Source organism: Babylonia areolata, chromosome 8 (assembly GCF_041734735.1).
Source record: "Babylonia areolata isolate BAREFJ2019XMU chromosome 8, ASM4173473v1, whole genome shotgun sequence".
Lineage (NCBI taxonomy): Eukaryota > Metazoa > Mollusca > Gastropoda > Neogastropoda > Buccinidae > Babylonia > Babylonia areolata.
The window spans coordinates 40,072,760-40,086,910 of record NC_134883.1 but is presented as its reverse complement, the minus strand read 5'-3'; the positions used below and the strand labels follow the sequence as shown (position 1 = coordinate 40,086,910).

At 39.2% G+C, this 14,151-nt stretch overlaps 1 protein-coding gene across 4 annotated transcripts in view; it reads right to left on the bottom strand.

Moving 5' to 3' along the window:
- Positions 1 to 4,162: 4,162 nt before the first annotated feature.
- LOC143284808 (uncharacterized) overlaps positions 4,163 to 14,151 on the bottom strand; it is a 33,317-nt gene continuing 23,328 nt past the window's right edge. For 2 of the 4 annotated variants that reach the window (XM_076591850.1, XM_076591851.1), the window contains exon 23: positions 4,163 to 5,438. In XM_076591850.1, coding sequence (XP_076447965.1) covers positions 4,492 to 5,438 — 947 coding nt within the window. In that variant the 3' untranslated portion in view covers positions 4,163 to 4,491. Of the gene's footprint in view, positions 5,439 to 13,695; positions 13,766 to 14,151 lie in introns of all 4 variants that reach the window. The other 2 variants (XM_076591853.1, XM_076591852.1) reach the window with 2 other exon arrangements.

Below are 14,151 nucleotides of genomic sequence, written 5' to 3'. Positions count from 1 at the left end.
CATGCAAGTGGATATCTGATAAATATAACAACTGCAGTGAAGATAGTCAATCTGAAGAAATGGGAAGCAGATAAGAAACACAAAAAGAGTATTCTCAGGCACAGCAAACATCAAAACCTTTCAGCTAACCTGAGATGTAAGTGTCCAACAACAGAATGAGAAAAGAAAAACAACAGAATCCAACAACACCCAAGAAAAGAAACGACCCATTGTCAGTCAACCTGAAGAGGAAGCGAGTTCCATAAGTAACAATAAATGGACAGTAGGTCACCAGGACCATAGATTACATCACTAAAGCTAAGCCAACAGTCAGAATCAACTGACTCCATAACAGATCCAGGCACGAAACAAATGCAGACAAGAAGTAGCAGATGTTTTAAAGTTCCAGTTTACCCAAGTTTACCTGCTCAAAGTCAAAGAAGTAAAGCTAACATCCAACTGTTGTTTAGTTTTGTTGGTATAAGTTCAGGCAGTTGAATGGTAAACTGGGAAACATTTATGCACGAGCATGTTTATGAGCATTAAGTGGAGTGATGGCCTAGAGGTAACGCGTATGCCTAGGAAGCGAAAGAATCTGAGCGTGCTGGTTCGATTCACTGCTCAGCCGCTGATATTTTTTCCCCTCTCCACTAGACCTTGAGTGGTGGTCTGGACGCTATTCATTTGGATGAGACGATAAACCGAGGTCCCGTGTGCAGCATGCGCTTAGCGCACATAGAAGAACCCACAGCAACAAAGGGGTTGTTCCTGGCAATAATCTGTAGAAAAATCCACTACGATAGGAAAAACAATAAAACTGCAGGCAGGAAAAAAAAACAAAAAAATGGGTGGCGCTCTCAGTGTAGTGATGCGCTCTCCATTGGGACAGCAGCCCGAATTTCACAGAGAAATCTGTTGTGACAACAACAAAAAAGAGAGAAATACAAACATTTCATTATTTTAGTAACAGGCCTAAACTATCCTTATTCTTTTGTCCACTCCAAAATCTACTTGTTCAGTGAAAAGAGGGGGATATAAGATATGTGTTGTTGCAACAGATGATTCCTATAAAACAAAAAGAGTAGCATCCCATGACCTCCAGTTCATGGCAGGCCTGCCAGCAACTCCAACAGAATAAAGTTTTAAACCAGACTTCAATTAAAAGAATATATATAGAAAATGACTCATTTATGTTGTCATAAAAAGGAAATTTTCTGTCTAAAAAAATCTCTTTTTAAATAAATATCTAACAAATTTCACTTCTATTTAAATTAAAAATTTTTTTTAATAAATATCTAACAAATTTTACTTCTATTTAAACAAAATGATTTTTTATAGAATTAAACACTCAATTTATCACTACAAGATTTTCCCCCATCCCCCAAAAGCAATTTTACTAACTGGCGAGTCAGTTTGAAAGACTTATTCATGGGGTAATGTTGTTTTGTTTTGTTTTTTTTGTTGTTTTATTATAACACACTGTGATTGTGCATTAAGGAACAAACTGAAAAGCACAGCCACCACACACACTCAGGCAGAACACACACATCACCATCATCACATAGTTAACACATTACACAACCTCTACCTTCAATGCAACTTACATACATGTCCATCCTGACCAACGATTCAGATTTTTGTCAGTTCAGTTCTTACTCCAAAGCCTCACATATGCATCACAAGGCATAATACACAGCATGCCACAGGCATATGATATGGCACATGCATGGTGTTCTCATGTTTTTGGATCTGCCTGTTAAAAGTTTTAACACTAACACTACTAGTGTAGTACTATCATACTAGCCCTGTGTAGTAGTAGTAGTAATAGCAGGTCATCCTCACAAAAGCTCGATCACACTCATTTCAAGAATCAACAGTGGCAAGACTTGGGGAAACAAACTAAGACGAAGCAAATTGGCTTTCCATGTTTCATCTTTGTGGACTTGGTACACATACTATAATGACTATGAGACTGAAGGCCACTTTCCTCTATGCTACCACAGCTGAAAAGTTCTTCCCACTCCAACAACTCTGCACGATGGAGTTAAAAACAGAAAAGTTTCTTTACAAATTACAGGTTCAGATTACCCTGTTATGCTTTGTGCTGGCTACTTTTATTACATGCAAAATTAAAGGAAAGGGCTTCAATTTACCCAAATGAACTCCTTAAGCTTCCATGCCAGCAAAACAATTCCCAGATCTTCCTTCACCATTTTAGAAAATAAAAGGTAATTTGTTAAAAAGTATGAAGTAAAATCAAAAAGAAAGAACCATGTTGATTTTAATGTTGACGGAACAATAATGACACCACAACATATCTGATGGTGACTGCTGTGTACATGATTATTATTACAAAGTGTTGATTTTGTCCTCATCTAAAAGATGAAAAATCACTGAAAATTCTGTTTCTGATAATTTCCCTTAGTGATAAACTTGTTCTGAAATCCTGTGCTCACACAGCCATCTGCATTTTCTAATCTCAGTGTTACACTTCATGATATGACAATGTGAATAACTTGACCACAGCAAGATTACATGCAAATACACACACACACACACACACACACACACACGCATTCACACACATTCATGTATATACCACACAAGTATACATTGTGCACACACTCACACCAAAAATTAAAATCACATAATTCTATAATTTAATTTACAGTTCCACACCTTTGGTACACACATACAGTTTCACTATACAGGACACTTCACAGTCAAAGGAATATCTCTATAGATCTGTCATGACAGTGAGCAAGAGGATGACCAAAGGGCAAACACTAACACACAAGCGCCTGCCCCACCTCACCAGCCATTCATCCCACAACAAACTGTACAACCATGAATACTGAGAGAACCATTTCAATGATCCAGTCCCATCATCCCACCACTCATTTGCTGCACAATGCTGTTCGTTTTGTTTGGCATGGATCCTAGAATTTTATTCAGAAGAAACAGGCTTCAATCTCTCAAGCTGACAATGACAACAAAACATTTGAATTAATAAATAATGCCACAATAACCAGTGAATAAACTACTTTCACACTGCGAGGTTTATACCCCCCTCTCCCCTCCCCTCCAAGTCTGAAGTCTGGGAATTGTAACATCTGTCAATCCTTGCAAAGTCCAACAATGCTGAGCTGATTCAGACTCACTCTGCATGGTAGTCTGGGGTTCAAAAGGCTGGAGTATTTAAGAACAATAACAGACATTAATAATATTGAAAGAAAAACAAAGAAAAAAAAAATGTTGCTGAACAAACTGTGTAAGCAACTCAGAGAAAAAGTCCTCACAGTGAACTTTTTTCTTTCTTTCTTTCTTTTTGTTCTGGTCAAGTATTTGTATGCAGGCATTTTGAAGACTCGGCTAATCATGTTCCTTACCTTCCAAGTTACATAGGACAACATTTCTACTGGACAGTGTCTGTTGGCAACAGCATCTTGATTCCACTCCAGTAAAATCTGGAAGATAAACCTCTTGATTCTACTATCAAAAAAACAAAATCTAATTGTAACTTGACTCAGCTTCTAAAAAGGTGTTTTTTGATGTTTTCTTTTTCTTTTTTGTTTGATTACATTGCAAAGCTAAATGCATATAAAGTACAAAAAAAGGGTCAGTTTGTTGAGGTGATCATGTGGGCATGGAACTTCTGGGAGCAACTTTGTTAGTTCCACTCCAGTGTCATCAACATCTGTCATCAACAGCCTCGTTCACTTGTGACAGAAGAATAGAGAGGGGAATCATCTGTATAACTGAAATAGAGAAAATCATATTCATACTCTTGTTTCTGATCATTTTTGAAACATTTCCATTTGTTGCTTGTGGCAGCAGAACACAGATGGAAGGAGAAATAAGACAGGGTTGCAAACAGGGTTGTGGAACTAAAACACAAACTCGTTTCTGATCATTTTTGAAACATCCCTGATCCCACTTTGTGGTAGACTACCTTCTCCTCTCTGCTGTCCACAACACCACCATGCAATGTCAATGCAAAGCAGAACAACACAACAGGCAGTGGTTGTTCCAAGCAGTGGTCCCTCTATCCTGTTCTATGGATGGCTGACTACAGTCTATGTCCATACTCTTGTTGGCACATGTTACCCATGGACAAAGCTATGTACACACACCCTCTCTCACAGAGGAGGGAGATGATGGAAATAAAGGGAGGGGTTTGGAAGGGGGGGGGATGGGGTTGACATCAGGGGTCACCACTCCACTCCTCACCCACACCCCCTCCAAGACTGTCATGAACTTCTGTCTCGCAGTCTAAACACTTTCACTGGCAAGTCATGTTCGTCACGTCCACACAACTGATTCCCTTTTATCTCACAACACTTCCTCTCAATAGTCTCATATATCACTGCTTTCTCCTTTCCACAACTCAACACCTGCCTGGCTTCTTTTCAGCTGTAGTCTCAGAATATCACATGTTTGAAGTACCACCTAGTAGTTTCTCCTTTGCAAAGGAAATTTCTCCCAAGTTCTCCTTGCAGTAGCTGGTGGAAGCTAACTGACAGAGCCTGAGCTCCACCAGGCACCATCTCCTCCAGTGGTGGGTACGGTCAGAGGAGACTGCCGCACCCCTCTCCCACCGCTGCCAGTCAGGTGCCAGTCATGTCCACCGGACACCCCTCTGTTCAAACCACCTGCACCGTTAGGGTAGCTGCTCGTCTCACTGAAACCCATTCCCATGTCAACACCAGTTCCCCACCCAAATGTACTGCTGTTCTCCGTTCTCGTTTTGTTCAAACCCCTTCCCAAGGCATCAGCATCGTTTCTCTGTGTACTGACACCACAGCCCCTTCCATCTTCTCTGTAGCTGCTGGCGTACGTTCCATCCATCTGAGGAGAAACATACAAACTGTGTGTACCAGCACTCCACTTGTCCCCCATCTTTCTACTGCTCTGCTGTGTCCTGTACCGGTCTGGTTTCTGTGCATGGCTGTTCTCTCTGTTCATCACCTCACTCCCCTGGAACTGCTGCCCTCCACGTCCAAAGCCACCCACACCATCCCTGCCTGTCCCAGAATGGGCGGGGCCCATCCAGGCCCCACCCCCACCACAAAGGCTGGGGCTAGGTGCTGGACCTGACCTGGCCATCTGGGGATAGTACGCAGTGCTGCTGTCCTGGGAAGGCAGCGGACCATTGGTATAATGCTGCACTGGACCACTGGAGTAATGCTTGCTGCCGGGGAACGATGGGATAGAAGAGGTGAAGGGAAGCCTGTCAGACACCGTGGCATGGGCAGGTGCGACTGTCTGTCTTCTCCGTGGTTGACTGCCTGCCTGTGGTGGACGTCTCACGGCCCTCTGGCTACATCTGGCAGGCCAGGAATGAGTGGGGGCTGGCAGTGGGGGCTGACTGACCTGTGGTGCTGGAGGAAGGGGCCGTGGGAATCCAGCCATGTCCTCGTATCCCACACCCACGCCAAAGTCCTCCTCTCTCAACCCACCTGCAACATGCACCACTTCATCAACTTCCATCCAAAACTGGCCTCAACTCGTATGTTCCCCCCCCCCCTCTCTCTCTCTAAAACATTACCAGACTCTCTCTCTCTCACCAATTCACAAATACTGAGATCAATGCACAAGCACTTCATCAAACAAACCCACCAGCACCTACACATTCACACACATAAACATGTATTCACAAGTAACTTTTTAGTAAGCAAGCACACATATATGTATGCAAGTACAACAAACACAAGAATTATAATATACATGTATACATGTACAAACACACACACACACACAAATGACAAACAGTAACACATTTTCACAGTGATAAACAAAAACAAATCCACCGTCCAATCTATGAGCAACCAAACAAGCAATGGTTGCATTATGTTTCATGACATTGTCATTTCTGTGAAAAGTAAACATTCCTGATACTGCACTCACAAAACTTTTGTCGGAGACATGCAGTGAAATGCCTTTTAAGTTATAAATATACTCATGATATTCACCACATCTAAGCAGATTTCTCTTTCCTAACAGTGACTAAAATGCAGTGTTACGCACTGCTACTATTGTGTACCAGTACAACTAACGATGGTGGAAATTAATCTCTGCTTAAAACATGTACATAAACACTTATTAATATTGTGACAACTAGTATTAAGCAAATCAATACCACAGCCTGGGATTTTGGCAGTTATGACTCATCCAATACTTAAAGCAACTAAACGTGTGTGTTGAGAATTTTTCTATATATATTCAAATGTGATTTTTGACTCACTTGTGTAAACAAAGTGAGTCTATGTTTTAACCCGGTGTTCGGTTGTCTCTGTGTGTGTGTGTGTGTGTGTGTGTGTGTCCGTTGTAAACTTTAACATTGACATTTTTTCTGCAAATACTTTGTCAGTTGACACCAAATTAGGCATAAAAATAGGGAAAATTCAGTTCTTTCCAGTCATCTTGTTAAAAACAATATTGCACCTCTGGGATGGGCACAAAAAAATTTAAAAAAAGAGAATGTCAATGTTAAAGTTTACCACGGTCACACACACACACACAGACAACTGAACACCGGGTTAAAAGATAGACTCACTTTGTTTACACAAGTGAGTCAAAAAAGAAGCCAAATTATATGCACACTGTATTTACTGTTATATTTATATTTTTTGTATTCTCTAAACTTGGCACTTTTATCTGATACTCTGACACAACAACAAGAGCAGTCATTATTATCATTTTTTGTTCAAATTGTTCAAACAGGAACTTCTTTTGCTAAGCATGGAAGTTTTATTTATTTTGCAAACGTTTTGGTGCAGAAAGTAAAAAAGGAAAATTAATCTGTAATTAATGCTAGGGGACTTAATTTGCTTTAAACTGATCTTTCTCATCTTAAACATTACATTTTGAAATTATACTCAATACAAAATAAGCTTGTGTGTTTTACTCTCAGTGTACAGGGCTTTCACTATGTTCATTCGCCCAAGTGGTCTTTTTCGGAAAATACTAAAATCAATACGAGTGGACTTTACAGATCTATTGGCTGAGCCCTGAAGGTCATGGGCAAAAATCATTTGCGTACACATATTTATACACATTCAAAGCGCGTGCTCATATTCTTCGCGAACGTGAATGACACCATTTTGTTTCAAGTTGCTGACCTGCCTGTTCAATCCTATATTCAATGGACAATACACGGTAACATGTGATGGAAAGTTGGAGAAGGAGACAGTTAAATATTTATTCAGAGAAAGATTTGTGAACGCCTCATCACTTACTGGATTATGCCCCAAACTGCCATAAAAATATCCACAGAATCAGTCGGAATTCACAGTTTAAAATTGTAAACCATGCGAGTTAATACCCTTGAACTGATCATGATGAAACGAAAAAAATTCCAGTCTTGACTTTTCTCAAAATGAAGTCCTTTTCACTTCTTACGACGTTTACAAGTACTTGTACTTGGCTCTACATGTTAATAGTTTAACAAAATACTAAATTTTCATATCAACTTTAAAACTATAAAACTAGAATGAACATAAAAGAGAAATTGAATCAACCATGTTTCACTACATTCCCGGCGGGTGTAACTAAACTTGTACATCTATCTAGAGCTAGAAAAAATGGCTAAATGTTGCAGTGTGATTGCGGGGATAGCCACTTCTCCTTTACCGCGGACTTAAAAAGAATTTTTTAAATTTTTTTATTGCCCTTAAAGATTTTTTGAATGCCCAAGATACACCAGAATAATATGATTTAAACAGCGTTCTCACTGCGAATACCGCAATTGATTTATCGCCCTTTAAAAAGTATGTTCAAATATTAAATTTTAGAACGTCAGTAAAGGAGCCACGATAGTGTAATGGGTAAGACACTTTCTTCTCACCCGAACACGCCGGGTTCGAATCTGGTTAAGACTTCTTTTTTTCTTTCTTTTTAACCCGAAGCTTTATAATAGCAAATACAGAACACATTTTAACGATTAGATTTTTAAAAATTTTTTTTTAAAAGTGTATCACAAGTGAGTCTTGAATTGAAGGCCTTGCCTCTCTTGTTCAAGTAGTCATGAGGTTGCCATTTTGTAAAGGCTGCTACCAGTACAAAGACTAGCTTTCGCTTTTGGTTAACCTGTGATGCAGATCGAAACAAATTCCTTAAAAAATACTATGCAAGGACTTTCAAAAAGAAAAGAAAAAATATATATATAAGGTCTGTGTTGGGATGGATTATGGTTTACTTCCATATAATTTTGAACCAGATTTACTGAAGAAGAGTTAAACCATGCTGCTGAAACATCAAAAACAAGACACAGATGAATGTGATGGACCTGCAGTTTGAATCACAGAACGTCTGTCACTTCTTAGAGTTGTTCAAAACCGAGCAATTCTGGAAGTTGGCTTTCAAATTTGAAAACAGTCCATGTGATGTCACAACTGACGTCTTTCTGTTTCCTTTCTAGAGAGCCATGCCCAATATGGTGACGTCCTGTGCTGCACCAGGCTGATAGTTTTAATCAATATAATCACTTTAATGCGCTGATATGGTCTATCTGATGCATGCTTCTGTAATTATTTACCCATTTTTAAAGCATGCTGTTGTTTTACTTCATGTCCCCTTTAGACTGATATCTAATAACTTATAGTCTATGTGATTTCAGTACTTAAGTCATCGAAACATCCACACTCTATTATCATTTTAACATGTCATCAAACATAATAAACTTTCTGAGGTATCCATCCCATGACTAGGTCTCATCAAAACACACAGTCACAATAATATACACCATACATAGCAGACAAATGTTTCAATCATCAAGTTTGCAACGTTCAAGACAACTGTCCCACCATTTGTTCATTACGTTTCAGAGCAAATTAAATTCACAGAAATCTGATGATCTAACAAACAACAAAAAAGACCACTGACAGAGCTCTGAAAGCTACCATGGTGATGGCAATTTGGTTACCAACCTCGCATTTACATTATGATTACCATTCTGCATAACAACAACACTGAGAGGCACAATCAAATCAACCCAAAGAAAGGAAGAGGAGGTACCAAGTATGAGCAGTATGCACATATACATACAATTTAAAGCCAGTAGAGTAGGGCAACTGAACATCATATAACAGTGATACACGTACACAAATTAAGCCATATATCATAGTTTATCATACACAAGTTAAACCATGACAAGTGCTGTGTTGTTTTTTGTTGTTGTGGTGGTGTTTTTTTTCCTTTAACTAAGCTTTATCTCTGGTATGCCACAAACTACTTCAAATCACAAATAGTGAAGGAGTTATACATGAAACAGAAAATTACAAGAGACAGAAATCAGAATGCTTAAAACATCTTCAAAGTCACTAACAGTTCATAAACTGTGGAAGTTGATATCTTAATCCTACACTCAATTAAAAAACCAGGTACTTGTAAATAAAATCAGATTTCCATTACAAAACAGGTGATCACACATTATCTGAGATGTTTCCAATAATTCCAAACTACACGACCAAAGTCAGTTAATTTATCTTTAACTCATCACTGGATTTACAATCTGTGCATACTGAATAATATTCACATTCCCAATCATTTACAACTATAAATTTGTGTTTTCCTCATCACAAAATTCACCAACTATGCATACAAAATAACTGATTTACAATGTCAACCATTTTCTTTAAAGGATAACTTTCTCGAACTGAACGTAAAGAAAACAAAAGAACTTATTTTAGACAGTGAAAGGGACACACACACACACAAAATCCAGTCATGATAGATCAGAAACAAGTTGAAATACTGGACAGTTTTAAATATCTATGGACTATAGTTGATCACAATCTCACATTCAGTGAACATGTTGATGCCACTGCCAAGAAAACGCACCAGAGACTCTTTTTACTGCGAAAATTAAAGTTTTAATGTTAGTCCACACATACTTGAGCTGGTGTACAGAAGTCTGATAGAAAGTATCATGGCTTTCAGTATTATGGCCTGGTTTGGTAATCTGACTGTGTAGTTAAAGACAAAATTAGGACGAGTTGTAAACCTGGCCAGCAAAATCATAACCAAGCCCCAGCAACAACTGAACACCCTATACCAACCCACTCTTAGCAGAAAAGCACTCGAAATTTTTAATGATTCCACTCATCCACTTAACTCTTTCAGAAATTTCCTTCTGGCAGACGATGTAAAATCCTTCTTGCAAAGAAGAATGTGTACAAAAAATCATTTGCCCCCTTTGCTGTTGCTGTGATAAATAATTTGTTCAAATAATGTTTTTATTCCATTGCCTGTAATTTGTTTATTGTTATGATGACAGTTGTCTTTCTTTCCTATATGTATGTATGCATGCATGTAAAGAAAGAAGTGAGGGGAGGGAGAGGGTTATAAGGAAAGAGGGGATGGATGTGTGTGTGTGTGTGTGTGTGTGTGTGTGTGTGTGTGTGTGTGTGTGTGTGTGTGTGCTCAGTGTTACTATTTTGCCATAGAAGTGTGTGAAAGGGGTTTTACATGTTTGTAGTCTTGGTGGCAGTTTTGACCTTTCAACTGTGTTCATGTCTTAAAGTTAAATTTGTCTTTATTTTATTTTCATATGATGATTGATGTCTGCATAGCTGTAAGGGAAGTGTGTATTGGTTATCTATCTTCATTTCATTTGTGTCTTAAATGTTATTATCTTACTGAATATTTTCCTTTCATATCACTGAAATTTTTCACTCTATTTTAAAATGTAATTTTGTTTTCTTACTTTAATGTTTTCTGTTTACATAATTCATATGTACATTGTGATCAAGGAAGGGTGCGCCAGTTGCTAATTCATCTTTCGGTTTTATTTGTTGATGAGCATTTGTCTTTTTAAATGTTATAATTATCTCACTGAATATTCTCCTTTTTATGATTGAAACACACACATACATGTGCGCATGCGTGCGCACACACTCTCACACACGCAGGCACACACACACAACACACACACAGTTTTTTCACTCTAAATCATAATAGTAGCTTAGATTATTACCCACATGTTTTTCTTTTTACCTAATAATTGATGTGAGCAGGGTGATCAGTGAAGCGTGTGTCAGTTGTTCATTTTTCTCTCTGATTTTTGCTGACGGGTATTTAAGTGAGCCTAAAGAGAATTGAACTGAATGGGAAATGGCTAATAATGGAGTGTACACATTAACTATTCAGCAATGTTGAGGTTTTCCTGCTTCCATCTGACTATCTGAAGATTCTTTCAGTACAGAATGAAAAAAAAAAGAAATTCCAGAGCAAGCAGCTATGTCTGTCCCAGGTTATATGAAGATAAACCTGCACAAGGTGAGTATTACTACTATCAATAGTATTATAATACAGTTTACTACACTACACACAACAATCACCAACAACGATGCATAAATATGGTAGAAATATCACTGGGCTACTTTGTCGTCACAACAGATAATACTGAAAAACATGTGGGCTGCTTCCCTCGGACAGCTCACTGCCACAAATTCATCCATCCTGTGTGTGTGTGTGTGCGCGCGCGCGTGCGTGTGGGTGTGTGTGAGCATGCATGTGTCTAAACGTGTGTGTGTGTGTGTCTGTGTGTGTGTGTGTCTGTGTCTGTATTTCTCCATTATCAGAATAGAATTTTCTACAAAATTCGGGCACAGACTACTCTCTTAGGTTCCTGAGTGTGTGCAACAAATGCCAGCTTCACTTGAAACTCCAGCATCTCTCCCCTGAGAGTCTGATATCCAGACTAAACATAACAGAAGGTCTCAGTCTCTACACATATCTGGAAGTGGGTGGACTCCTGGTCAGTATGGACTGCAACAGGGTGCTGGGAGTGGGACTTCCAGGCCTCCTAGGCTGGCCATGTGGAGGACCCTGGACTGACTACCTCTCTGCCCAGTGTGACATCATTATCAAAGCTGCCATTCTGTACTGCCATTGGGAAGAACTTACTCTTTGATGATAATATCAATAATAATCATGAGGGACCGAGTCATAAACCACCTGGGCTGAGCCAAACTGCTTGACCAGCTTCTATGCTATTAGCAACATAAAAGAGCATGAAGACTGGGTTGTGCCACACACACTTCACGTTCTAAGTGCAATCATTAAGATACAGAGAAGGAAAGCAAAAGTCAAATGTCATCATCAACAGAAAAGAAATGAACTCAACAATTACGTAACCATCTTCTTACAAAGGAAACAAAACTCCAAATCAAGGTGACAGCCACAAGCAGGCAGCAAGAGGGAAACAGAAAAACAAGAATATGCTCATGCCCCAAGCAAGGAGGGTGTGGGTCGGGAATATGTGTGGGGGTGGGGGCATCGTTAGGTGCCTGACAGGCCTCAAAAGTTGCTTACAGCCATTCACAACATACTATCTGTGCAACATGCAGTGCACATAGCAATCCAGCACTACAACATGGAGTTGGGGGTGGGGGGAGGGGACTCCTGATGCCCAACAAAACAGGTTTCTGGATAAAGACGTTGCTCTACACTTTTTAAAACTATGAATTGATTAGTGAAGAAATCAAAGGCAACTAATGGTCCCTTCTCTCTCCAATTAAGCCTCTGTCTGGCTGCCTGTCTTGTCCGTCCTCTCCCTCATATCCTGAAATATCATGTTTTAGTTCTCAGTAAGATGTAGCTTTTTTTTTTCAATTATAATCATGTCAGCATCATCTGTATAAATAAGCTTTTAATTACACATACTTAACCGTGACTCACTAATGCAAACTACTATCCACCTATACGGAGAAAACAAAAGTAGCTACGGCTGATAACCTCCCAGAAGTAAGTAACCTCCCCTTTGCCCCCCTGACTAGCGCCCTCTTTTTCCGGCAGCCATCTCAACTCCTGTTCCTGTGCTCTGCATACGGCTAAGTTTTTTTTCGTATTTTCTACCTGTCTATCGATTCTTTGACGTCTTGTTTGTCCAATTATGTCTTCAGCCAGGTCGCATAATTATGTGGCTCAGGCTTAATATGTGTATATATTCTTTTCCCATTAGAATTTTTTATTTTTTGCTTGTTAATGACTAGTTTCCACATTATGCTATTCTTCTGTTATTTCATTTATAAGGGCAAGATGGGAAAAAAAAAGCTCTGTAACTTTACTCTTTTACTCTAAATAAAGTTCATTTTGACTTGACTCTGTATCTATTCACACCCCTAACCATCCCTTTTCTGTCTGTATGTGACAGCAATACCTACAACTATCAGACAAACCTAACCTGGTTAGTTCACTCCCCTCAATCAAGTTTTAAAATATACCACTGATAAGTGTACCCCATAAAGATCACCAGTGCAGAACTTTCTCACTTCTCTTGTTTGTTGAGCCCCTCTGCTGGTGATTAGCACATTTATTTTTTTTTTTTTTTTTTAATTTAATATTAAAAAAACAAAACAAAAAACCACCATTCCTAACACTGAGCATCAGTATAGTTTCCTAAGCTTTCAAACCATGGCAATGATGGGGGTGTTCTTCACAAGAATGATGTTTACCCCATTTGGTCGGTTTCTCTTGGCAAATGGAAGCCTGCTGATGATAGAGATTTACATTACCCTCTATAAACTCAACTGTAAATGTTGTCAAATGAAAAGGAGCATTCCTTCTTATCTAAAACTATGAACAGCTGCAAGCAAAGAGTGCCAAGCGGGTTACTGTGTCAGAGCCCACAATGAATAGACAACAGCAGGGTAGGCAGACACGAAAAACGATTCATACAAAAATAGCAGGGAAAAACAGAAAAGAAATCTTTACACCACATCCAGTTTACCCCAAAGTGTGTGAAATCACTTGTGTCATGCATTGGCAGAGTCAGCCAGAAATGCTGGAAAAGAAATGTCATACATTACACACAAAAGCTGAAACAAGACAACTGTTACGCTGTCAAAAAGATACAGACAGTAGATCACAACCAACTTCTGAGAGAGACACAGCTTTGGGAGAACTGCTCACTGCACAGCATGCCATCATAGAATTTGTTCTCATTGTGGCATGAACATGGGGGCTGCATTACACAGAACTCAACCTCCCATCTCCCAATGAGGTGGAAATACTTTAGTGTCCTTCAAAGCTGCTTTGTTTTTCCACCTGAAGTCTCCCCTCTTGGTACGTTTAAGAGTGTGGGAAGCAGGACACACAGCTAACATAAAGCACAGTGGAGGCTTTCTTTGGACTGGCCACCAAAAGCTTCACTCTTTTTTCTTCCTGACA